Genomic DNA, 27,840 nt, shown 5'->3' with positions numbered 1-27,840 from the left:
TGCAAGAGAGAGTGGGATGACCAAGCCCCCACTCATTCCTTAGTCTCTAGCAAAGGCCTTGTGGATCTTGACGGTATTGGATTTCCAATTTTGTATGCCATGGTAAAAAGGTCTCCAAATCCTTAAACATTGATAGTAAAGGCAAAGAAACACTTTAACAAAAGCTGATCCTGTTGGTATTGCATTTCCGATTTTGTATGCAATAGTAAAAAGTTATACAAATCCTGAAACATTGATATATATATATATTTATCCATATCTGGCAGTCCCCTTGGTGTTTGTGAGGAAATAAAATATCTGGGCCATGTCATTTCTGATGATTGGACAGATGACAACGATATATATTGACAGCGCTGTAAAATATATTCTCAGGCCAATATGTTATTAAGGAAGTTTTCTATGTGCTCAGATTCACATTAAACCAAAAGGGAGATAACATTTCTCCTTGTCGAACTCCGTTACCAAAATGGAAAGGAGCTGATACAACATTGTCCCATTTAACATGAAAAGTTTGATTGGCATACCACAACCACCAAGAGGTTTAGGGACACCTCTCGCTAGCAGCTTCATAAACAGTTTTTCATGACAAATTCGATCGAAAGCTTTGGAAGCATCAAGAAAGCATGAAAATACAGATGAATTAAGACTTGTGTACCTAAAGACAATCTTCTTCAGAGCATAAATACAGAGATCAGTACCATGTTTCAAATCTCTTTCAAAACCAAACTTATTGTTTGCAGTCAGAATATACATTTCCAATTTCAATAACATAATTCTCTCAGACACTTTAGACAAGATACTTGCCAATGCAATGGGTCGATAGTTGTCTATGCTGTTCAGATGGCTGTTCCAGCCTTATCTTTAACAACAGACATTAACAGTACTGACATAATAGAGTTCGGTATAACACCATGAACCATAATTCCAGTGAGACACATGGCTAGTAATGGAGTCTATAACTGGCATTTTTTAGATGCTCTGCAGAAATACAATCCATACCACAAGCTTTGTTGTTGTCTAACATGTGGATGGCATCATAAATATCTACTGATCTAACAATCAAATCTGCAGAGATACCTTTATATTCATTATCAATTCTCACTGTGTTACTTTTAACACAATTAAATAGTTTACTGTAGTGCTCATGCCATAGACCAGCAATCTTCTCTGGACAACTAACCCCCTCGATATCAGAAGGGAGGGAATTTATGTTATTATTTATGATCTTGACATCCTTCCAGAAGTCAGTAAGATTGTTATTCTGCATCTTTCTGGCCAGCGAGTCTGCTCTTGTGTTTTCATTTCTCTTAATAAAACGAGTGCATATCTAAATCTTGCATTTGTGAGTTTTTTGTTATCAAGCAGCACTCCCTGTCTGGGTCTGCCTGCCTCTGACCAGACCTTTAAAGGCTTCTCTAGCAGCAGCATGTTGCTCAGACACAAACTCATTCCAGCCAGGCCGTGTGTTAGGGACCTTACTCTTGTGATTAATAAAAGGTTCACTGGAAGCATAAAGACATTTGACAATATCATCATACATGGCACAAAGCTTTTCAGCATGATGTTTATCCTTGCAGTTCATATACGTGCACATTAGGGCATCCCTAGGCAATTCAACATCACTAAGTAATCTGTCAGTTAATAGAGAATATCTGTGCATAGGGCTGCACGACTAATCGAATTTTAATCACGATCACAATTTCGGCTTCCCACGATCAAATTCGCGTGATCGAGCGATATTTAAAATGCGTCATGCCGTTCATAGAACGCTCCGTATCAAAGTTTTTTTTTGCAAAGCCAATCTAGCGCTTTGTAAACCAATAGGTGCGTTCGACATCCGCTGTGGCTGCATGAAACGACCAGCGAGAGTTGCCGCTTGCTGTCGGGGAGGAGTTATAAACGGCTCCTTAAGTCGGAAAATGTGTCATTTTATGTATTGGGCTATGGTAAACTCTTTCTCCAATCTGCAGGCTGCAGCCGGCTGCGGTGCTGCGTGGAGTCGAATACACCTAATGTCCGTTCACATGCCTCCATGAGCCAGTCAGAGTTGTTCCCTGCACCATACAGCTCAATTTCTAGAAGTAGACGGTTACAGACAGAGTAACGTGAGGAAAATTTCGCAACAGATAGAAGTCGGTCATAAGGCTGCTATCTTAACAAAGAAAACAAAAAAACTACATGTGACCTGCCTTCGCTAATCCCTAAAGAATTATTTTAGATACAGTATAAATTTAGATAGCTTGCAAATACAGAGATAGCCTACCGAAGTTGAGATAGCCAATGTCGTTAGCGATGCTAGCTAACGTTTGCTAGCTGCATAACCTTTAACTGGGTCTTGCAGTGCTGCTTGATTTACTGAAATTATTCTGAAATGTTATGTTCTACTAGCCATTAGCCTATTTGAGCTTGGCACAGTTTTCCAAAGCCCTAGTGTAACTGAGACGACACAGTAAATAATTCCTCTTTCAAGTAATAAGCCCCCGTTCAATTGTTGAGGATTAAATTAGCTGCAAGGTCTGTAGAGATCTTGGGACTATGCCACTCGAGCGAACACAGATCTGTGTTTTGCTCATGCAGAATTCGGTTAAATAAAATCGGTAAAATAAACGCAATGAGTGGAACAAAAGATGAAGTGACGTGGCATTTTATTTTGTGTGAGTTTTAACTTGTCCAGTGGGGCAAGTACATTTCTCTTCCACTTGCCCCCCCCAAAAATCCACTTGTCCCGGACAAGCGGACAAGCCTTAATGCTGAGCCCTGCCGTATTTGTTTTTTATTGATTATATATGAGTTTTATACACATCCATTATGCAAGTACAATATATTGTGACAATAAAATTTGATTAGGTTATAATCAACAAATAATCGTAATAATTAATCGTGATCTCAATATTGATCAAAATAATCGTGATTATCATTTTGGCCTTAATAAAGCAGCCCTATCTGTGCATAACCTCTTTGGTCAATTTTTACCAGTCCAGTTTTCTTGAGGGAGCAGCATTACCCTTGTTGGCCAACAAGGGTACACTCTCAACATTTAGCAGGACAGCAACTGGAATGTGATCAGTGGTGGCCTGCCCATAACACATCTCTATACTTTCCAGTGAGCATTGGCTGTGGTCACAACATGGTCTAGCCAGGAAGTTGTGTGCCACGCTTTACTTACATAGGTAAAACTTGTATCAGGCAATAACGCTTGATATAATTAATTTAGTTTCATTACAGAACTGCTGCAGATGTTGTGCGAATAAACACTTATCTCACATGTCAGCATTAAAATCACCCATGACATAGACACAACATGAACTATTGTCCTCTATGAAGGACTGAATAAAAGCTAACCTGAAATTCATCCTCGTGGTGATAGGATTCATATGGTGTATACACATTTAAAATAGTCAATTTCTTTCCATTATGATTAAACTCCAACCCAATAGCCCAGTCAACGTTAAGCCGCCCCACCTTTACCGTTGGGTCATATTTTATGTTCCACAGTATAGCTACACCACCAGCTATCCTCCCACGAACCATTCTCATGCTGAGATCGATAGTGGACTCTCCAGCACCATGAAAGTTATTGTGTAGGGTGTTCAATTTGTCCAGATCTTGCTTGGCCATCCAGGTTTCTTGAAGGCAGACAATGTCACTCTTGTCCAGCAATGTGTCCACCACCAAACGTCTTGATCTATCAGCAGCAGTATGTCCTACTCGGAGGCCACGAGCGTTGTAGGATACAACCCGCATTAATGATCTACCACGAACCCATCAGGGCAGCTGGCCGGTGTGTCTGTCTCCCTGGTCTCTACAGATAAGCCTACATGCACCCCAGCATCATGACTGAGCTGAAGCTCAGTACCCTGAGAGCGGGGGGTTTGCTCTGGTCTAGCTTTTTTGATAGTATAGACCAAGAGTAACTACCATACCACAAATGGCCCACCATTACCCATAGGTGGCGCTACAGGCCACGCCCTAAAGCATAAAGATACAAGGCTTTCTGGAATGGATAGGCTCACCAAGCCCCCTCCCTTCACTTCTTGGCTTGAAATAAATGTTTTCCAACATATTTGTTCCAACTTCCAAGTCCACTATATCCTAAGGTAGTCATGAATAAATGATGTAAAAAAAAAAATGTAATCAAATTATAAATGACTCATTCTTGACAATAGACTTGTGTGCTTGCGCACATTTGAATAATGTCGGGCTGTAAACGGGTTCGGGGTTTAAAATAAAGCTGTCGGGCTCGGTCCTTGTCGGGCCTAACTTTTAAGGCCCGATTAAAGCTATAACAGTGACCTTAGAGCAACTCAACTAGAGGGCTTATACAACGCCTATTAACTTTCCAAACTGAGCTTAATAGAACGAGTCATAACGAAGAGAATCAGCCCTCTGTCCCTTTGTTATTCGTTTTCACCGCGAGCAATGTCAGATAACTATGAGTTTCAGGAAACATGAGGAGTGCTAGCTAACGTGTATGCCTGGCTGCCATTACATATCTCACGCATTCGCCGTGAGACGCATTTCAACCACTTCTCACGCTCTCACGCAACACCTTGTATTTCTTTTGCACTTCAACAATTTCTCACGCTGAGAAGTAAGGGATAACTTGTCCCGCTATATACATTCAATGGACCAGGCACAAATTTCTGCTGAGTTGATAGTTGTCTCAAGTTATAGCCTACAGAGTAAAAAAAAAAAGCCATCAGAAGCATCACCAGCACACCCTCCCCATGCACTTCACAACACTTGGAAATTGGGAAAGTGCTGTTGTAGCAGAGCATTTATTAGAGCGAGGAGGTGGGGGGCCCTATAGATTTGTAGGGCTGTTTTGGCAGCCCCTTTGTCACTGGTCACCCAGACACTCGTCTGGGACAGTTGTTGATTTGCATGAATGCTAAAATGACAATCACACCTTGATGACACACCTCTGGAGAGGTGGTCTCAACAGTTGAAGAGGAAGGTGGACAGAGGAAGACTCTGAAATTATCATTAAAAGTTGTGTTCTTGAAAATAAGGTTCTAAACAGCTTTAAATGTCATGTTTGATATGCTTTTGTTTCTTATTTTGTGTGTTACATTCTAGTAATAATTTTAACACTGTAACATGTACATGTACAGGGTTTACAGAGTTTGTGCCTGCAGCAGACCAACATATGTTTAACATATTCCCTTGTCTTGCAAGGGCACCACTTGGTCTACTGCAGTCTTGATTAATGATCCAATTTGAATTTGTATGCGTTCGACAACTTTTCTGTCACATGACCGGTGTCCCCATTTTAGTCAGGTTTGGGTGTATATAGGAAGAAGTTTTTACCAATCACTTCGAGTTCTGTTTACGATACAGCTCCGGTGCGTTAGGCGCCTAGTCCTCAGTGTGAATACCTTTGTTAACCATTGCTCTGAAGGTATGTTTTGTACTTGATGATATTTCATTATCATTGTATTGATTATCTTGCTATTTAGATAATAAACTATTAATGTGTGCATTTTAAAGTTACTTGTTCTCCTTGAAACGTATCTATCAAGCTACGACGGTGAAAACTTTGATCTAGTCTGGTTGATGCGGCTAACTGATTATAAACATAGACTTTTGGAGTAGGTTTTAACTTAAGGCCTCTGAGTCACTTACAGTGGATCTCCACGCTCCGAAGGAATTTACCGGAGCCTCTGAGTGATCGATTACATATCCTACTAGGTCTACTATGGTTAAAATCCATATTATAGTAGAGATAAACGACTGTTTAGTGAACACGCATACTTTAGGGTCGGTGCTCTGATCAAGCAGACGATTTTTACCTACGTCAGAGTTTCATGTCATTAACTGTTTAGCGCTCAAGGTTACAGGTAACGCACTTGTGCACATTGTCAAAAATTGGAGTCAGATATTAACGAGTCAATTATCTCCCTGAGAATCTAACCAAAGGTGACTTGTGGTTCCCAAGCCAGGGACAAACACCAAGCGCGTCTCTGGCCTTTCGATTCACAGCCTACAGATTTCTAACAATTACCATTTTGAAAAAGTTAACTTAATTGTTCCCCCCACAAAAAAACACACACGCACACATAGATTCCTAGATATATTAAGAATTTGAAAGATTGAATAACACTAAATTCCCAAATAAAATTAAAGTGACTGAGAATAACTAAAGCCAAGAATAACAAACAAATAAAGTTCTTAAGTAACTGTATGCAGAGATTGGGTTTTTTCCTGACGTAAGGGGCTAATGGGACTTTTTTTAATGCATGATCATGTTGTCTTGATTAAGTTACATAGGGAGATTTGCACCTGCAACCTCTTCATCTACAGTAATACGCTCTAACCGCTGAGCCAGCTACTCTTCCTTCACCTTGTATGTTTAAGAGGATACAAAGTTTTTCTAGCATTTGATCCCCAGCTTGGTGAAAATGTTATCAAGGTCACACAGCTCCATTTCAGTCCTCTTTTTACTTATTAAGGCAAAAACTGACAAAGTGAATCATGTCAGGGTCATGTCACCTTGAAGGGTGTTGTGTTTCTATGCCCTAGGTCTAAATGGCACTGAGAAATGGACACATAAGATATTGCAGAAATTCACTCATATGATAATTCTTCGGGCATCTGGAAATGTATTCCTCATTGAGAGATACTTTAGGGAGACGTGTATCACACATTTGTTGCTTTTCAAGTCATTTGGTCTGATGGGTGAACTTTTTGCAAATGTTCACCGTACAGAAAAATCCATCATTGCTGACAGTACTGGTTCTTTAGACTTTTTGCTGCGCTTAAACAAAACAGCATGTATTACAAGTTACAGACATGTTGGACTGATGGGGTAGAAAGACTATTCTTTTACATGTGGCAACTTTGGCACATGCCTGTAGCGCCACCAAAGGGCAATTTTGGCCCTTGGACTCTGTAAGTTTATACATGGTCTGTAAAAGTTTCCAAGCTGTTTAGAAGCTATGGAGGTTATTGGAGGAACCCTTATAATTATTATAATAATACCAATAACAATTTCTACTGATGGAGGAACCCTAATAACGATAGGTGTCCTCCTGACGGAAGAACACAAAAGAAACAAGTGGTGCTGGTTCATGTGGGAGACTGTGACGAGCTCACTGTTAGTTAGCTTCCTGCATCATATTATGTACATTTAATGAACCCCTCTGAATTCACAGGGTGGTCTATTTAAATACCAGGAACTCACACACTGACTACTCCAGGTGTGATGCACTCACTTTGCTCATGTTGCCCCATCACTACAGCCTCCAGCTTCTATCTAGCTGTATCTGCAGGGGAAATGATGAAATCGTAGCTCTCTGCCACGGATGTTGAGGCATAGCCTCAGTGTGGTTTCTCGGCAGAGAGTAGTTGTGGGCATAATCATATCGCCAACACAGTGTTTGTATTATCAAAGTCTATAACTAACACCTACTGAGGATGTGGATTGGGTCGAATCCCAATACTTACCCCTACCCCTTAGTTTTGCATGTTCACGTGAGTGTAAGTGGTGTCCCAATACTCTTTGAGCGAGGGGTAAGGCTAAGACAAAGCGGTATACACCCCTTAAAACCAATTGAAAACTGCGCTTATTGAAACCTAGGGGTATGTGAATACTGCGCTACCGGCAACAATGGCGGCCAGATCATCCGGAGAGTCATAAATTATTTAAGCCGAAAATATTACATTTATAAAAAAAAAATCTTGTTTTGTGCTATACACCGTCCTGTACATATAATATACAAATTGATACATTTTTAAAAATCGCCAGTTTGCTACGCTAACGTTACATTGCTGATTTGCACAACAGTCCCGCATTTCTCTGGCTAGCATGTCTACAGTTTTAACTAAACTCCATGAGCAGTGAATTTCCTTTGACATCAGTGTTAAACACTACTTGCTTTGGAGACATCAATATACGTAACCTTAACCAAGTGGTGTCTCATTTCATAAGGCTATGTAGCCCTTACCCCTCAGTTTCGAGAGAAGGGCTAGGGGTAAACCAAGGGCTAGGGGAAGGTAAGACAGAGAATTGGGATTTGGCCTTAGTGTGTTCTACTGTCACCAACTAGGGCAGGGCTACCATTTTAAGATGTAAAAGCTCTGCAGCTTTTGTTAAGTAACTAGGCCACAGCACACAGCAATACCATGTGACATGTTTTTTTATAAATCGCAGTCCTCAACCACCTTAAGCAAGAGGAAATAACTGCATCTTTGTCAGGGTTTCATACTCCAAAAAGCAACAGCTGCTGTAGGCTCTCTACCCAGCTTCAAGCACTGGTGACCAATGCCATGTGCCTGAAAACATCAAGGAGTTACCAAGTTCAGACCACACATTTGAACGTCTTTATACTAGGAAAACACAAGCCTTTCAACAGTCTCCCGCTCTCTGAACATCCTTGGCTGAAGAACTACACAGCACCCCGTTGTGATGCATAAAGTGGTGGGCACTTGTGCTGCAACTTATTCACACTACCATGAACTTTCATTTTAATTCGATTTTTGGGCATTTACAGCTATAAATCCTTTATTTTTAACAAATATTTAAATCTATGCTCCCCTGTATTGATGCAGACACGCATACAGGATAACAGATAGCCAATTTCAGTAGGTAAAGGAACTGTATCCTGGTCACAGAAACAATTTTCAAACTTATGTCTCTATGTTTTAATGTGTTACACAAACCAAGGCCATTTTTGTCCTGTGATCACTAAAACGTCAGTAAGAGATTAAATTATAATGTATTGAAACCTTTGTCATTTTAAAAATATCAAAGTGAACACCAAAGCAATAACACAAGACATCATTTTGCATACCATTGACTACTTTCACTTATCGTGCATGAGCATTGTTCAAAGATGACACTTTTTGTGTTTTAGCTTACCCCGCAGACAGTAGCCTGCATTACAGCATCAAGGCTTCCCTCAGGAGAATCCAAGTTTCCTGAGATGAATTGCTTGGACACTTCATAGTTAAACTTGACTCTATCTTTAGTCATACTGACAACATGACGATATCCAAACGCTGGCTGACAGTTTGACTCCTTTTCATCACAAGGTTTTTGTAGCTTCGCTTTGTTGGTGTTTGTGAAAGGTAGCACTGTCTTGTCTACAAAAGAGCCAAAACCTGGACAAAAACACAGCATTAACATGAAATTAGTAATCACTAATGTCTCATCTTGAATTGAGTCAATCCAAAATGCTGTTACCTATTTGACCATCTCCTGTGATGGTCTGCAGAGCTGTAAAGAGGTCCTGTCCCAGACGTTTAACTTCCCTAAGATCATCCTCCATGGAATAGGACAGATCCATCAGATAGTAAAGATCAACTGGGTAGCCTTCAACTCTTTGGAATTCAAGTGTAAAGGTGTGAGGCATTCCTATGGTGTATGAAAACAAGACAGAAAGGATGGAAAAGTGGCACATTCAATTGCATCAACACAAACAATTATTTGGACTATTTCGGCATAATCACCAGGTCTGAGCTGCAGCTTGACCGACTGTGGTTTAAGCTGGACAGAGTCTGTAATCAGAGGCTTGTTCTCTTCAGTTTGTAGTACATTGCTTGGGGAGATGATGTTGCCATCCATACATCCTTTCTGAATTAACTGTGCCTTTGTGTCACAACGAGATGCTTCTGGCTCCCCTGGTTTGGTAAAGTTCTAGGAGTACGGAACAGAAAACCAAACATGTCTTAGGAGCAGTAAATACATTATACTGCAGCACATTCATTAACAAACTAGAATTGTTGATGTATTACTTCCATTTTGGTTCTATTAGAATTAAAATACATATCCTCATAGTGGCTATTGTAACGCCCAGCTTCACAGAGCTGTCAACCAGGCTGCACTCTGCCTCCCCCACTGCATTAGGTTCCGTGTTCTAATTTGTTGTTGTGTTTAAAGGGTTCTCACCTGTTGGCTAATCAGAGGCCTGTTCCATAAAGCGAGTTTACTGAAAAAGCAAGACTTATGTCAGTTAGTCTGACTCATTTCTAATTCAGTTCCATAAAGCTAGCTCAACGTAGTATGAACTTGGTTACTATGGCAACTTAGGCTGCGAAACTAGTCTGGTCAGGGTCAGACTAACTGGCAGGCTTAGCGCAACTTGATGCTTAACCAGACGTTCCTGTAACACTGACCCAACGGGAAAACGATAATTTACCACGTATATTCTCATTTTCTTATTCTCATCAGTTCAATCTGTTCAACATTGGTAGAAAATCAACTTAAATAGCCTACATAAGCTACAACATTTAGCCTAATGCATTAAACCAGTGGTTCTCAACCCTGTCCTCAGGGACCCCCTGTCCTGCTTGTTTTAGATGTTTCCCTGTTCCAACACACCCGATTTAAATGCATATTCATTACCAGGCTTCTACAGAGCTAGATCACGCCCCTTTTATTGGAATCAGGTGTGTTGGAGCAGGGAAACATCTAAAACATGCAGGACAGGGTTGAGGACAGGGTTGAGAACCACTGCATTAAACGATGATGAACAATGATTTGATACACGCTACGTTAAACGTAGCCTATGGCTAGCCTAGTTTGTGATTTTAAATGTTTAGGCATCAGGCATAGGCCTATCTCAGTCTAAATTATCCAAGTATAATTGGGGTGTGCTTGCCTTCGGCGAGCACAAACCATTGTTATCTCACATATATTTATTGGGGTGTGCTTGCCTTCGGCTAGCACAAACCATTGTAATCTCACATATATATTATTATTTATTTATTTTCCCACCCCTAAAACTTTGTCAATATTTGGACTACATAGACAACCAAGGTGTCAAAAGTTTCGTCTTGGTAGCGATTGAGTTGCTTGTATTGGGATTTACGTTCCGTTGCACAGTTTAGGAGGTTACAACGTTTTTGTGGCGTCAAAGTGCCTTTTGTCGACGAAAGGTAATCTGTGCTAGCTACGTCACCACGTCAACACACGTTAGCAACGACGCATGGATTCAACGTGATAGAGACATTCTAGCACGGAAGTTGGAGCTTGGAATACGAGTGAAAAATACCACCCCAAAAAAATCCCAACCATTTGGCTTTGTAGAGAAAGCGATTTCGAGTGGAACTGCAATCTCGCATTTTTGATTTAGGTCGTGACAGTCTTTGAAATTTGAGCGAGTGCAGGTCGCCCGTGAGACCGCCTCGTCTTTTAGGCGGCAGCCATGATAGAAAGCGTCATAGTAGTATTTTTTGTAGCTAATTCTCTAGTTCAATTTTACACCAAAAAACAGAAACAGGGAAATATTATGACGATATGACTATTGTGAAAACAGCCAGGTGGTGAGATTTTTAATATAGTTGCTGTAAAAACGTTGATTTGTTTGCTACTTGAGAGCCTCTCAGCCTCCATTGACGATTGCGGAAGTAACAACAGTGTTGACACTCAGTCAACTGTCGATCTGCGTCTGGTGAGTATTTTCTTAATTTCGTACCAGGGTCAATTCTACATCTAAATTGACAGCAGTGTTTTAAAGATATGGCGATTGCGACAGCCAGCGGGTCAGCATAGTTTGTTATTTGTGTAAAACTTGGAATTTGAGTGAGACTGCATTTTGTTTTGACGTTAGCCACAGAGTCACAGACTCGGCTCGCTACACTGGCAGTGTAGTAGTAGGCTAGAGTACTGTCTTCAATGCCACAGCTATAGCTAAACTTTATTATGTCTTATTACACGGCTGTTCTTAATGCTGTAGAATGCTCCATTCACTTGAATGGGGCTTCCCAACGTTCTGCGTTGAACAATTTTCTCATGCTCAGTCTATGAAGAAGTTCAACGTCTTTGGCGAACTATTTCTCTGCTGATCAACAATACGAATGGTAACAAATACATTGTAAAAAGACACACTGTGTTAAGTTATTTTTGTTGGCAAGTAGCCGTGTAATAAGCGGGATAATGTATACAACGCCGGTCATTATTGGTTAAATAAGCCCCAAGCTTCAGCTTCGCGTCGCATTATCCCTTACAAAAGAAACGTTCTAATTTCCTGTGCTTTCAAACAATCAGTGGTGTGGATAGCAACGACATCTAGCTTGCCTCTAGCAAACTGCTTTTGAATTAGCCATGTCCCCCTAAATTAATCTGAATGTTTGTAAACAAAGGTTGCCAAGACACTTCCGGGTGGATAACTGTCATCCTGTCAACAGCAGTTAGTATGGTAGCATAGCATAGTAGTTCATTTAAAAGATTAGATCGAAAAGATTAACGTCATGCCGAAATCTTGTTGTGTTTGGGGTTGTAATGTCAAATGTACACAGGCATGTAAAGCATAAGGCTTTTTCCGCTTTGCCACGGTTAAATCGCAATCGACCCAACGGAACCTGTGGATAACGTTAGCACAGATCCAGCTATAATAGCCTAGTCTACGTTTACCGGGCGGTCTCGCTGCATCTAACGGTAGCAATGGACAGGCCGGCAACCAACCACTCATGACCGGATTTAAGGAAGACATTTCCTCACAGATCATTTATAAAAAGTTTTTGTTGGGTTGCTGTTGGGTAGCATAACGTTGGGTAGCATATCGTGCAAGCTTGCTAGCGTGAGAGTTACTATTCCAGTTGATGTAAATAAACTAACCACACACAGTGGCGTGATCTGGCTGGAGTTTTTCATTTACAGGCCATTCAATTTCAGGCCTAGGGCCTAGACCTCAGGTCAAACTACAAACATCATAACACACTCAAGGCTCTAATATGTATCAAGCCCTATGGCTCAATATCATTTGTTTCCAAGATGTGGGGAGGAAGAATATCAGACAAGGAGATCAGTGCACAGTCTGACTTACATCAATTCAGGAGATCAGGTTTCGCAATTTCGAGTGTAACTGCAATCTCAGATTTTTTTTTAGGTTGTGAAAGTCTTTGTAAATTGAACGAGTGCTTGTCGCCTGTAACACCGTCTAGTCTTTTAGGCGGCAGCCATGCTAGAAAGTGTCATAGTAGTATTTTTTCGTAATTTTATAGTTCAATTTTACACGGAAAACTAGAAAGAGGGAAATGTTATGACGATATGACTATTGTGAAGACAGCCAGGTGGTGAGATTTTAATGTAGGTTGCTGTAAAAACTTAGATTCGTTTGCTATGTGAGAGCCCCGTCAGCCTCCATGGACGATTGCGGCAGCTGTTGTCGATCTGCGTCTGATGAGTATTTTTTTTATTTCGTACCAGGGTCAATTCTACATCAAAATGGAGAACTGTGTTTTAAAGATATGGCGATTGCAAAGACAGCCAGCGGGTCAGCATATTTTTGTGATTTGTGTAAAACTTTTAATTTGAGTGAGACCGCGTCTTGTCTTGACGTTAGCCTCAGAGTCACAGACTCGGCTCGCCCACTGGCAGTGTGTAGTAGTAGGCTACAGTACTGTCTTCCATGCCACAGCTATTTTTATGTCAAAAGAAACGTTCTCATTTCTGGCCCTTTCAAACAATCAGTGAAGTGTGGCTAGCAATAGCAGCTAGCTTGCCTCTAGCAAACTGCTTTTGAATTAGCCATGTCCCCCTAAATTAATATCAAACTTATTTACGTTTTGGGGAGCTTATTTACAGTTTTCGGACGGTACTGTTTGAATCGCAATTCAATCTGAAATACTGCCAATGAAAACATTGTTGCAGTAGCTTGTTTCAAAGGGTGTTTGCTTGTTTCAAAGGGTGTTCTTAATGAATCATGCAATATGAGTGGGCTAAATGCTTGAAAATATCACTAGAAGGGAAAACGGACCCACCTGCAACCGACGCAAACAAGCACACCCTACAATTTCCCCAGAATTGTTAATAGTAGGCTATTTATTTAAAACAATGTCAAAAAAGTAATGTAGTGTTTAGAGGGTCTGTTTTTTAATCAACGAAGTAACTAAAGGTCTAAAAAAGGACCTCGACCTACGTAGCCTATCGTTCACGTCAATCATGGTGTGTCGTTTCTTTGATGAAGCGGTGGATGAGGGAGCTGTCATTGTACAAAGCTTAAAGGGAACGTTCTTTCTGGAAGAAGTCACATGGCCGTATGCATTGCTTTTGCCGTGGTGGATTGTATGACTCATGTTTTATCTGGGATGCTTAAAAATAGGGTGCGCGCGCAATTAGAGTGACTACTTAAATCTGACTTGAATTAGTAGGACTGCGTGACTTGAAATTGGCCTTTATGGAACCGCTTTAGCCCAGCTTGTTAAGATACTTCAAGTCTGGTTTGGGTTAAGTCCAACTTATTTGAGCGGCCTTCATGGAACAGGCCCCTGGTATACTGTTCTGGTATAATGTTCTGTCTGCCTTTCAGCCTTCTCAGTAGAAACATGAGGTATCGGGCCTTTTTGTAGACCCCATCTGCATGTTGTGTGAAGGACAGGTGGTGATTGATCTCAGTGCCCAGGTATTTAAAGATCTCAACATCCTTCCTCCAGCTCAACGATATGAGTAATCACACCTTGCTCATCTCTAGTTTTAGCAATGCATACGCACACACACACACACACACACAGTCCTCTCCTCACCAGTTGTTTGCACCACACACAGTATGGTCCTGATCTGATACAGTCATTGCAGGAATGGATGACAGTCTTTGAGCATACTTCTTTGGAAAACACTACCGACAACATAGTTGGAAACAAATATGCAAACAAATGTATTAGAAAAAATTACTCTTCTTTCAATTGATGAAACGAATGATTAAGTCAGATTCAAATTAAAGGTACAGACACTGGGTAAGATTTTGTAAAAACTTACCATCAAGTCCTTTTAACAGAAGAAAAACTTGAAGAAACAGCCACTTGTCCATTTCCTGAAGAAAGTATACAGGAGAATTTGCTTACAACCTTAGCAATCTCGATAACAAATGTATTTACTCCATCCAAGCTTGGTGATGTACATTAAATAAAAGCGTATAACTATACATTTCTTGCTCACATACAAGGAAAATAAGGATTTATTAAATATGTGTGATTATACATAAAAATAACTGAGTACAACAGGGAAACTTTGACAAGGGAACCATTAACATGTTTGTGTGGGGAAGGGCGGTGCCTTAAACTAAGTGTCAACATTCATTTGAAGGGTTATGAAATGTGTTGCAAAACAACTGATGATGCAAAATGGTACATATTTGGAAGCACACAATAGACACAGAAGTTGCAACCCAACGGTATTTTCAGAGCACCAGTCAGAGAGGCAACTAGCGGGACACCAAACTTTGTAAAATAAATATACTGAAATAACTCAAATGATTTACCTGTCAAATACATTCAAAAATGTAACCTGGCTATCTAAAGGAAGTCTTGAATAGTTCAAAGCAAGAAGTAATTGCATACTTACCCCCTTGCACTCTTTTCACAGTATTTAAACCAAACAGTGAGTTATGAAACCAAAGCCTTGAAAAGGGAAAAGGAAATGAATGCTTGGCCTCCGGTTCACTATATGTTTGCACCCTTTCCGCACTCACAAAGATGTGCAACAACGTTGAACATTTATACTTTGATTCAGTGGTGGAACTCAATGAGCTTGATAAATGACAAACCATTTTTTAATCATTACATTAATTTAACGTTTGCTTGTTATATACCTAATCTCAGAATAAAAGTCAAGTATCACTGTAACTTTATGGAACTAAATATTTTCACAAAACAATATATACTTAGAAACTCCCATCATCAGTAAAGGAAAATAACTAATGATATGTGAGGATCAACAAAGTACAGCTCAACTCTACACACTTGTCACTACCTTTCCTATATTTTTTATAGACAATAAAATCCACTGAAAAATATAAATGTTCTATTGCTATTATAAAATTAGTTTAATGTGCTGTATGTTGTGAAAAATAATCATAGACTTTAGTGAGTGTTTCAGAAGAAAATAAATTAAACAGCATTTATAATAACAGACCACTTACCAAAGTCAGCAACCCTCCACCCTTTGTAAATGATTTTTAGTAGAGCAGATGAAACCTACTTCTGTCGAAACAACCAACAATAAGAGTACGTGTTAACATAGAGGAAGCAGGGTGAAGCAACAAACAGCCTATAAAGAGGAACCTATGATGTATGTACGCATGTTCAGTGAGTCAGGAGGGTATCACCAAAAAAATTCCCAAAACACTGAACAATTTTGAGTGTACCCAAATATAAGTCTTAACTTCACTTTACAATGTCAAAGCTGAATGAATATAGTAACAAATCCATAAATATATCCTCAATTTGAATAACATGTTTGGATCCTTTAAATTCATAGTGACTTATGAGGCCCCATGCCACTTCACTTCCTATTTTATTTTGTAATGTACTGTATCTGCAACTGGACACAGGTAGAAGTACTACCAAGTTTGGGCAAGATGCACAAGATGAGCTGTTTTTAACAGTGGTCTGAGTTTTAATACCCTTTGTAATATTAAAACAATACTAGAACTAGTGTTATCATGAGCTTACAACTGGTGAAATGGTTCTAGAAAAAATAAACTGATTCATGGTCAGTGTTGGGTGTAACAATGTAACGCGTTACAGTAGTCAGACTACTTTTGTTAGGTAACAAGTAACTTAATGCGTTACTTATTTAATTGAATGAATCCCTTACTCGTTCCTTGTTTAAACAAGTAACGCGTTACTTAATTTAGTCTTTTGGTCGAGAGCACTCAGCATGTAGCTAAAAGTCTAGGAAAGTTGAGGCTACTTTTCGCTAGGTACCTATGAAAACGTCTTAATCTGCTAGACAGGTGGGTTCGTTCTTTTGGTGCGCAGTCTCACGAGCCCAATTTACCCGGCGTCATGGAGCTCACCAGCTAAATAGTTATTTAAGACTTTCATGTACAGGCCTACGTAATGTCACATTAAATAATGTGACAGAACTCAAGCTTGTGTGATGTGTTGCTGAATCGTTCAGTGGTTTCGGTTTAGGATTATATTACAGTAAGTAAAATAGTCTGGTTCAGTACATAAGGGAACACCATTTTGCTACCATATACCTAGCTATAGCTTAGCTTCGTTTTGCTCCTAGATTCAAACCTAGCCCTTGTAGAGCTAGCTAACTACTAGACTTCTGCCTGACATTTTACATTTACATTTATTCATTTAGCAGACGCTTTTATCCAAAGCGACTTCCAAGAGAGAGCTTTACAAAAGAGCATAGGTCACTGATCATAACAACGAGATAGTAACAAACATTGCAAGTAGCCAAAACATGAAGCATACATTGTGAAAAAGCTAAACAAGTGCCAAAAGGGAAGACCCATAAGAGCATGCAGTTATACAAATTAAAACAACATGAACCACAAAAGTGCAGGACTGTACCTGTAGAAGAACAATCAACAGTAAAATATTTCACAGCGAGTACAAGACTTAGCTTCGTTATATCTAACCTAAAAGAGCAATGAGTCACTTAATAAGAGTCATTGTGATCCTGGAGGAAACTAACTAACATGTCCAGCCAAGCATTCTTAAGTGCCGTTGTACTCCCGGAACAAGTGCGTCTTGAGCCTTTTCTTGAAGGTGGGGAGACAGTCAGTGTCCCTGATGGAGGTGGGGAGCTGGTTCCACCATTGGGGGGCCAAGCAGGAGAAGAGCTTGTGTTGGGACCGGGCAGTCTTGAGCGGTGGGACCACTAGGCGGTTGTCTGAAGAAGACCGTAGGTGACGGGTGGTGGTGTAAGGTTACAGGAGAGACTTGATGTAGACGGGTGCAGTCCCGTTCACTGCTCGGAAGGTCAGTACCAGGGTCTTGAATCTGATACGGGCGTTGATGGGTAGCCAGTGGAGAGAGATGAGGAGCGGGGTAACATGGGAGCGTCTGGGTAGATTGTAGACCAGGCGGGCCTCTGCGTTCTGAATCCTCTGAAGAGGGCGGGTTGCACATGCTGGGAGACCAGCGAGCAGCGAGTTGCAGTAGTCCAACTTGGAGAGGACCAGTGCTTGGACTAGCAGCTGGGTGGAGTGCTCAGACAGGTATTTCCTGATCTTCCGGATGTTGTAGAGGGTAAATCTACAAGACCGGGAGACTGCGGCGATGTGGGCCGTGAGGGAGAGCTCGTCATCCATGGTAACCCCAAAGTTCCTGGCAGAGGATGAGGGGGTCACCGTCGCAGATCCCAGGGTGATTGACATATCGTGGGAGATGGAGGGTTTAGCCGGGATGATGAGAAGTTCAGTTTTGGCGAGGTTCAGCTGGAGGTGGTGCTCGGTCATCCAGGCGGAGATGTTTGCGAGGCAGGCTTCAATCCTAGCTGAGATCCCCGGATCGGGGGGAACGACAGGTACAGCTGTGTGTCGTCGGCGTAGCAGTGGTAGGAGAAGCCATGGGAGGTGATGATTGGTCAAAGTGAGGTGGTGTACAGAGAGAAGAGGAGGGGTCCAAGGACGGAGCTTTGTGGGATACCGGTGGAAAGCTGGTGAGGGTCAGACAGTTTGCCTCCCCAGGAGACCTGGTAAGATCTTCCCGAGAGGTAGGATGAGATCCACTGGAGTACAGTGCCAGTGATGCCCATCTCAGAAAGTCTGTAGAGCAGGATCTGGTGGTTAACCATGTTAAACGCTGCAGAAAGGTCCAGCAGAATGATGACGGATGACCTCGAAGCCGCTCTGGCGGACTGGAGGGCAGTGGTGACTGAAAGGAGGGCAGTCTCTGTGGAGTGGCCGGTCTTGAAGCCCGATTGGTTGGGGTCAAGCAGGTTGTTCTGAGAGAGAAAGTTAGACAGTTGGTTAGATACAGCACGTTCAATTGTTTTAGAAAAGAAGGGTAGCAGTGATACCGGTCTGTAGTTCTGGAGGACAGCAGGGTTAAGGGAGGGTTTTTTGAGTAGAGGGCTAACTCTGGCCTGTTTGAAGGCAGAGGGGAAGGTGCCAGAGGTAGGAGAGGATTTTAGGACATGGAGCAGAAAAGTTATGATAGAGGGGGACATGGTTTGAAAGGGAGGGGACAATCTACAATTCACAATGCATGTTTGGCTATGTTGCGTCTTTCCTCCGTAGCTAAGCTCATTGTAAACCAATGAATCAGCGCGCAGCTCATCTATATATTCATAAGCACACCATAAAAGGGAGAAAATCTCTCGTTTTTTCCCAGGGCTATTTCACAGGATGCATCAGGGCTCATAGAACAGCACCCGGGCCATTTTCAGCCCAACCAATGTTACATACCCTATTTGGAGACCTTAAGGAATAGTGTGAAATACCCCAAAAACCCAGTCAATGATCACTTTAAGCTGTCATACTAAAAACACAAAGCAAAAAAGTCATTTGTGGAACATATGTTCTATCTAGAATAGGCCTATATTTCTAAAAAACTAGTGAAAGGAATACTATACTATTAGTACTAAACAGTACTACTAATAGCATTGATTTTTGTAAATTTCACATGATGTATGCTATCTGCATCGGACTTGTACCCCATTAGCTCCACTGCAATGCCTAAGCTCACACGCTCGCGACTGGTTGTCGCAAAGTATGACGTGTACAGCTAGTTGCAAGCGTACACATGTCTCGGAGCTAGGAACAAGGCGAGCCATTGTTCTGCGCAAAACCGGACGAGGCAAAACTGGAAAGATGGCGCGGTCCGTTTCGCGTTCTCGCTTGCCTCACTGCGCCATTGAGCACTTCTCATGGAAATTAATGGGGACGTCATCTTGACAGAGTAGAATGGCTGTGTCTACTTGTACATAAGTCTATGCTTGCAACCAAGCCAGCCTGTCTTTTTACCAAAACACGTGTCACCAGTCATATTTAAATATTTGTTGTCCACTTCCATTGGGATTTATCAAACAAAGAAAAAGATATGCTGTAAACTGGGGCCCGTTCGTCGTAAGGGTTGAAGCTAAGTTAATCAATCGTCCCTTTAGCCCGTTAACATTAGCGAGCTAACTGAGAACCGCAAATATCGGTTCGTCGACGGCTGATCCGCATCCAAATCATGTGGTTAATTTCAATCAGGCTAAACTTATCAGGGCAAGTGCACGAGCACATCCTACTTCAAAAGGCAGGAAAGGTTGATCACCAAAACCGTGATTTTGTAACGGTATGATGGCGGAAAAGACGAAAGAGAGAGCGGTGATATTCTCGCCATCTGAGCAAACTATTATAATGAGTCTACGAAGACAATAAGCATATTATTATGGCTAAATCAAACACCGCCACCGCTGCCAGAGCAAGCTTGGCAAAATAATTGCCGATAAACTAAATGCGTATTTTGGTAAAATGTATATATGCTCATCTTTAGTGGCTTATTACCCCGATCAATCAGATCACATTTGTTTAAATGTGCCTTGCTGGCAGTAGGCTTAATGGAAATTAATCATTGAATGAGATCTTGCTAGCGAAAATAATGATATCAACTCTTTCAGAATAAGTATAATAAGAAGGCCAAAGAGTATCTAATTGAGACGAATTCATAGACACTTATGAGGATATATGTAGGCTTACTGAAAGCGCATGTACTAGGGTGATATCAGGTAAAATGGGCCACTTAAATAGTTTGGGACAATATAGGCTACAATACCATGCCTTTTCCATGTGTTTTTATGATTACTTATGACTGTTTTTGATAATCTTTTGTTGAAATGATGTAATAAAATTATTTAGGCCCTACAGTTCTTGAAACATCAGCTGTGCCAACTTTTTTTGCACAAGCAGTTTCAGGTAAAATGGGCCAGTGAAACTGCAAAGGGAAATAGTAATTTATCATAAATTTTAATTTTAAAACACAGTTGCTTATACAGCCACATACATTTAAACTGCATTAAACAAACATATTCATATGTGCCATAATTTAAAAAATGATCCTGAAGCCCAGACTCGTCACTGTTCCATACATATGTGACGGTGTGCCCTCAATACCCAGCTCGACCAAAAGGCTCTCATACTGGTTAAACCACTGGCTAACCACCTTTTTGTTGAGTCCAGCAGCCCATGCTGCAGACAGGACCTCTGTCTTGCGCATCCCAAGCTCTGGGTTGAGCTTTAGAACATTCTTAAACCAGTAAAATCCGGCCCTCCTTGCTGTCTTGGAGAAACCAGATATGTTGTTCTTGGCTGCAAAATCAAAGGCCACTTCCTGGACATCACGTTTTGTGAAGGGAAACCCCCTCTGCGCCAATGTGTTGAGGGTGGCAGCAAGCTCCCTTTCCGCCTCCTGTGGAAGGTAGGGCTTCTGCCCTGACACGTTCACTGCCAGTCACCTTTCCACTGATGCGTCTTTGCAGTGTGGATCGCGGCACACCCCATGCTCTTGATAAGAGGTGCACACTCACTGTAATTCCTTTCTTTTCTCCCTCCATGTATTTATCTAAGGCCCCCTTCATCCTCTCCTCTTTCCACAGATTGTAATTGTTTGGCCTTCCTTTCCATCCCTGTTTTATCTTTGTATCCTTTCCTCTCTGGTCCTTGCTCCTCCTCTCTGTTCTCTCCCTTTCCTTCTCCCCCTCTCTTCTCGCTTCCTTCTTGTTCGCCATGGTCCCTGTACATAAAATATCTACTACCATTATTACTGTTGGGGGGGTCATGGTGTGACACAAAAACACACACACACTCACACACACACACTCCAACACATGTGTATGTGTGTTTGTGAGGGACACAGATGATGGCTCATTTTACCTCAGTGGGTTAAGGTAAATTGGGCCACCAAGAAAAACATCACTTTTGCAAAAGATATGTTAACATACCAAACTAACAACATTATTTCTGATTTATGCCATCAAGACAGATATTATGAATAGTTTTTTTATGTGCATGTTTTTTTTAATAGATTTATCATCCTTATAATAGTTAAGTTAGATTTGGTATGCCAGGCTACTTACCATGCAGCTTTCTGGTGCAGTCTTGTTCGAATTATTGGCCCGCCCATCATAGCAAATATAAAGCAATCAAATCCCCTGTTACTTGTCAGGGCTGGGACCCCCAAACCTTAAATGGCCCATTTTACCTGATGGCACATTTGACCTTATATCATATGTGTATATGCATGTAGGCCTATGTGTAAATCCCTCTTTGATTTCATTGACTGGGACATGGCCAGGGAATATGAATTGATTCCTCAGCTGTTTAAGCGCCAATAGCCTACACTTTTCTTACAGCAACGCATGCAGCGGCTTTGCCAATGTTTTCTGCATCGCCTATACTGTATAAAAATGTACCTGACGCAAAAAAAACCCTCAAGGCTATGCATAGAATCTGAAGCACAGTAAAAGTTTCAAGTAGCTTTATTGTCCATTTCTTCACGTCATGACAAAAAAAGAATCGATATGACGTTTCCCACTCTCCCACAGTGAAACATAAAAAGCACAGGCACAACAGATAAGGCATTTCTTAAAACATTGCGTTACATATTCACATACAGCAGCATAAGCTCATAAAGCCTACAAACTTGCTGCGGCGTGTGATATTTGCAATGTACGGCCCGAGAAGGTCTTGCAAATAAATGAGTCCTTGTCGGCTGAATCGATATCGCTCAAACAAGAACTCATCCGTGTGAAATAAAGGATCTTGGCGATCGCGAAGAACTCTATTGGTATGGAAAGCTCATCGAACTATATATCTCCTCGGTCAGCTGGGTCCTCAAAAAGGGAGCTGCCAATTATTTTCCGGGGGTGTGGCAAGCTTATCTAGCTACACTTACGTTAGCCTGCTCTCGAGCAGGTTAGTGCTAATTGATATGTTACTATGGTGATTTATCTAAACTTGCTTCCACGAACCAAAAAGAGGGGCGTGTTTTATCTTAGCCTGAAAATTAGCTCGCTAAACTGCTTAGCGAGCTACGAATACCCCCCTGGTCTAACTGTTAACAAGCCAAACGTTATCATAGCTAGGGGAATCAGATGTTACAAGAGGCCCAAAATTGACAGCTGTAAGGATTGCACAATGTAGTGGGATAATCAGGGCTGTTGCTAGGAATTCTGGGCCCCCTGAAAGAATATTGGTGTGGGCCCCCGACTTTTCATTGCCAAAGATCAATTTTACACCACTTATTTTCTTAGACTATATGTATGCATTTTTTTTTTTCCTGTTTCTCTGTGTTCTTGACAGTGCCTGACGCAATGCACCAAATGTGTTTATTTTTTTCAATTAACCACTCAACAAAGAGTCACTGGCTATTATTATTAAAAAATCAAGCACCTGGTGCAACACACCCAAACTCACGTTATACAGGCTCAAGATACTCCAAAAGGTGGAGCTGTTAAGTATTCAAATCACCAAGGTAGACAGCTATGTAGCATCTTTACTAGAATGTCTTCTGAAATAACAAAAATAAAGTACATAATAAAGTACTTGATTGTATTGTCAAATAAAAATAATTATCCAAAAGTATAATGCAATTTTGATTGTAATATAAACATGTAAACATCAAGCACCTGGGGGCTATTGCACAAAAGTAGAATAAAGAAATCCAGGATAACTGAAAGTGTTATCCGCTCATCGCGGCTGAATTGTTTGCACGTTTGCCAAGCCAAGATAAGAAGGTGCCGCTATGTCAATCCAGGTGTACATAGTTGGGATAAGTGCACCTTCATGGATTTCTTAAATAGACCACGGTATCAATCACAAATTCACTGATGAAGAAATGGAGAAGACGCGTGCGGCATATATTTCTCCCGCTGAGCAGCAATTATTAATGGAAATTTATGAAGAGGTGAAGCATATAATATGCAAAAAGGTTCATACGGCAGCCGTCATTAAACAGCGAGAACAAGCCTGGCAGACAATCGCTGACCGACTGAATGCGTAAGGATTTTAAAATATCTACTTTGAACATTGTAGGCTACACTGTTTTAATTGCTTTTAATATGTTTGTTTTATGTGTTGGTTGTATTGCTGAAGGCCTAGCTGGGTTTATCTGCTAAATGTGCTGATTTTTGTGTAAAGTGTCTTTGAGTAGCCTACCATAAAGCACAAGGCTACATAAATAAGCTATTATTATTTAGCCTATTGTCCCTCAAGAGTCAGCAGAGGAAATTCATGTTCCTTGGGAAATTTACCCTAAAGACTAGGCCAAACTTCAAACCATTATTCACAATGCGAGCATATTTTGTACAACCATATGCACAAATCTCTATAAGGTGTGTCTAATTCTAAAACTGGTTGTTCCGATCCTTGATTGTGATTGGCTATTATCGCGTTCCATGCCGTTGTAAAATCCAGCATAACCTCACAGGTTGTCCTCAATTTTTTTTAACATTCCATATTACTGCGCATCGAATATTTCAAATTGAAAAACACTGCAAAGATGTCGATCTGGCTGTTGCGTGGCAACGATTTATGTAGGAACTATACTTTGTAGTAGCGGAAGAATTACAGTTTATTATTAAACTATTTTGTTTCTAATTGTTTTTATTGATGAAACCATATCAAATATTTGTAGTAACAGTTTTAGGAAAGCAATAAGCCCCGCGAGTCCGTGGTTTACGCTGATTTTAGAACAGGTAAGGGGAGTTGTTAGGCACAACGCGAAGCGTTTTCGGAGTGCCGAAAACCCCCTAACCTGTTCTAAAATCAGCGTAAACTACGGACTCGGGGGGCTTATTGCTTAAATATCTTTCTACAATTAATGTTCATACAGAACAAACATGACTGGACAAAAGAGATCTTGGCAACAATTCAAAAAAAAATACAAAAACATTTTGCAGTCTGGTAAGTAACAGTTTGCAAATTGTATTTAGAAATGTGATGCCTGCTCACATATTTTATCTAAACTGATTTTAGTCGTGAAGAAGAAGACTCATTTGTCTGGCACTGGGGAAGGGCCACCAGCTCCAGGCTTCACCCCAGCGGAGGAATTGGCCCTTGTGTTAAATAAAGGAAGGCCTGTGATGGAAGGGATTCAGGGTGGGACAGCTACTGACTATGTTCCACCTACAGAAACTGCCCTCCTCATACATGGTACATTTTCCAGTACTGCATATCAAACACAATCACCCATTTATATGGGTGACTGTCTGACCTTGTTTTGCCTTTCAGTGTCCGGCGACACTGTTACACTCCTGCCACCAGACGAAGATCCACTGAGTATTATTCGTTAAAAGCACAAAGCTTGGCACATCCTGTCAATAGAAATTATATTCAATATGGCAGGGGGAAGAAACTTCTGCAGTATGGGAAGGGTTTTCTGCAGCTGATGACGAGGAGACTGTGTCACTGGATTCCAGAAGGCCTGAGGTATTTCCAGAAGGGCAATTTGTATGACACAGGAAGACATCACATGAGAATACAACACAAACCACACAACAATTAACACAATAAAAGTATTTTATATAGCACTCATATTTGTAACAGGATCCAGACAGAGTACAGCCTGACAGCCAGCCTGACAACATAATAAGTATATGGGCTCTAGAGTAAATCTAAATTATGCATTATTCCTGCTGTGCTAATCAATGGGTGGTTTACAGAATTCACAAACTCAGATGTCTGTACAGTCAACATCTCAAAAAACAAATTGAGCTGGCAGATACACAGGTTACCCTCAATAAAAGGAGTCTCCAGGATCTGGACCTTGGTATTGAAATAAAGAAAAAGAAACTGAGGAAACTGGATCTGCAGATAAAGAAACTAGACAAAGAAGTAACTGACTTCAATCCATACTTTAAGCATATCTGTAAAACAATGTATTAATTATGTTTTTCTCCCCAGCTCCTAAGGACAAGACAATAAAATCTGTCATTTAAAATAATTGATGTATTGGTCTCTGACTAGCCTGCCATTGATGTAATCTGGGAATATAGCTGCATTGTCCCACTCAATCTCAGGTTCCAGTGCATGACCCCTTTCCCTTCCTGACCCTCAGGTGGTGGAGACACTGAAAACGGGATTTGAGAAGGCCAAATGCCATTTCAATTCTGGACCTTGATCTTGCATGGGCAAGATTGTATCCTTGCTGTGCTGCTGTCTGAGGGTCTGCTAGGGGAGTGAGAAGGTATGTCTCACAGGCATAACCCTTGTCTCCCAGAAGAACTCCAGAGAATTCACCTGAGAATACAAAATGTAATCATTACAACTACACTTAAACACAATTGCGTCAAATGGTTTACTTTTCACCGAAATGTGTGTGGCCTACCTTGTGATAGTCGTTGGGAAATGGTACTCAACCTAAAAACTCGGGAGTCATGGACAGACCCAGGCCACTTTGCCTCCACATTAGTAAAGATGCAGGCAGCATCACAGATCAACTGAAAAGTGATGTTGCCTGTTCATTACACATTTAATGCACAAAATACATTTTGGCTGTAGTTGACAGTCAGGGGTGCAACTACCCAGTGTCAGAGGGGTATGCAGCAACAATTTATTAAATAATAAAGGTTTATTTTAAATTATATCAGCCACTGTTGGCCTTCCATAATTATAAATAATTATGTTTGTATATATAGCATAGGTATATTCAGGGCTCGACAAATTGTGGCAACCATATTGTGACAAGTGGTAACCTAATCATCACCCCGGGCAACCACATTATTGTAGCCCACTTTTTTCATGTACTTTATTTTCATTACAAATAAATCATCATTGATGGCATTCGAGCATATGCTTTGCGGATGTTTAAATTTGCGTTCTGATTTGTTTACTACGTCCCCACTGTCAGACAAAGGCTAATTGTTATATTTCCCACATGCAGGGTTTTGATACAGAAATACATTTTTCATTCGCAATGGCAAATTTAGCTTAGCCTATAACAAAACATCTTAAATTATTTCGATTTGGCATTAGAACTAATCAGACTTCATCTGTTTGCAACCCCACTTTAGCTCACGTTAGCAAACACTAGCTAGTCCGAAAACAGTCTGTTAACATGAATATTTACAAGTCTCCAAGTTTGGTAGAACATCTGTGCATGATTGCACACTGTGCATGATTGATGTAAACCAGAGTTATTGCATTAGGTATGTTTTCCAGATTGTTGTCATTTATTGTTGGAATGCTGCTTCAGCATTCAGATTCTTGCTAAATTTCTGGTTTTCTCTGCCCTCATCGCATTAACAGCCATAGCTGCACCACCGTGGCAACCACACAAACAAGCGCCAGTCTCTTACACAGGTGATTGGTATTAGCTGATTAGTGGAGACACAAGACAAGTGATTCAGTCAACTCGTCTCATTAAAAGACTAAGAGCACCATAACACAACTACTACCACTATTGATACTGCTATATCTTATGCCACACTACAACTACTAATTCTGAAGATGCTGCTAATATCTCTTTTGCTAACTACTATGCTAATGCTACTGTTTTGTTCAACTACGCCACTGAGTGCGTTCACTTGACCATGATGAGAAACCCGATAGCAATTGTCAGATTATGCCAATAATACAATTACTACGTTTACATGTGTAATTAGTAATGTGATTACTCAAACAGGTCTACATGATTCATTTTATTAATCCTTGTATGGTCCACGGACAAAACGTGCACCATCATCCTTCTGCAACAAAGTGTCGCCGTGTCTTCCTGTATCAGCCCTACTACTGCTGTATGTGTCATTCAATCAAAACATTGAATCCCACTAAGAAAGATGAGTAAACGCACTCAATGATAGGCTACATCTGCTACTGATATTAGTGTCTCAACTATAATTTCAGCTGTTAAAACTATAATGTTCTTGTTACAACTATAGCCTACTTCTTCTGTTTAACAGTTCAACTTTCAGCTTCTCCCGCATTGTAGGCAATTTAAGCCTATAGCTTTGTTGATGCAGTTCAGCTTCCACACTGCCTCATGAAATTCAACTATTTCTTCGATTGCTTCACAACGTTCAAACGTATTCTCCCGCATAGTTTTTAAGCACTGAGCTTCGTTAGATGATGCAGTTCCGCTTCCACACTCCATATTTTGTGTAAGTCATACATTTGTTAAAATAATTTCAGCTTGAGGGTATTTTCTCATTTCTGTATTTTCAGCCATAAAAAA

At 40.8% G+C, this 27,840-nt stretch overlaps 1 protein-coding gene and 1 long non-coding RNA gene across 4 annotated transcripts in view; one reads left to right on the top strand and one right to left on the bottom strand.

Moving 5' to 3' along the window:
- Nucleotides 1-15,968, bottom strand: part of itgb2 (integrin, beta 2) — a 147,509-nt gene extending 131,541 nt beyond the window's left edge. The window contains exons 1-7 of one of the 2 annotated variants that reach the window (XM_084689294.1): nucleotides 15,861-15,968; nucleotides 15,284-15,339; nucleotides 14,699-14,753; nucleotides 14,467-14,558; nucleotides 9,451-9,637; nucleotides 9,185-9,355; nucleotides 8,861-9,102 (exon numbers count right to left, since the gene is read on the bottom strand). In XM_084689294.1, the coding sequence (XP_084545420.1) occupies nucleotides 8,861-9,102; nucleotides 9,185-9,355; nucleotides 9,451-9,637; nucleotides 14,467-14,558; nucleotides 14,699-14,750 (744 nt within the window). In that variant the 5' untranslated portion in view covers nucleotides 14,751-14,753; nucleotides 15,284-15,339; nucleotides 15,861-15,968. The remainder of the gene's footprint in view (nucleotides 1-8,860; nucleotides 9,103-9,184; nucleotides 9,356-9,450; nucleotides 9,638-14,466; nucleotides 14,559-14,698; nucleotides 14,754-15,283; nucleotides 15,340-15,860) is intronic. The other variant, XM_084689293.1, reaches the window with a different exon arrangement.
- On the top strand, nucleotides 10,950-27,337 carry LOC146234380 (uncharacterized). Of its 2 annotated transcripts, XR_014741663.1 has the most exons (4): nucleotides 10,950-11,393; nucleotides 24,645-24,821; nucleotides 24,900-25,502; nucleotides 25,726-27,337. It is a non-coding gene; the product is annotated as an uncharacterized LOC146234380 (long non-coding RNA). The 2 variants fall into 2 exon arrangements; XR_014741662.1 differs by having other exon boundaries at nucleotides 24,645-25,502; nucleotides 25,726-27,335.
- Nucleotides 27,338-27,840: the final 503 nt, after the last annotated feature.

The sequence above is a fragment of the Hypomesus nipponensis genome, chromosome 23, assembly GCF_054491055.1.
Source record: "Hypomesus nipponensis isolate SF chromosome 23, ASM5449105v1, whole genome shotgun sequence".
In the NCBI taxonomy this organism is placed as follows: domain Eukaryota; kingdom Metazoa; phylum Chordata; class Actinopteri; order Osmeriformes; family Osmeridae; genus Hypomesus; species Hypomesus nipponensis.
This window is presented reverse-complemented; position numbering and strand designations above follow the sequence as displayed.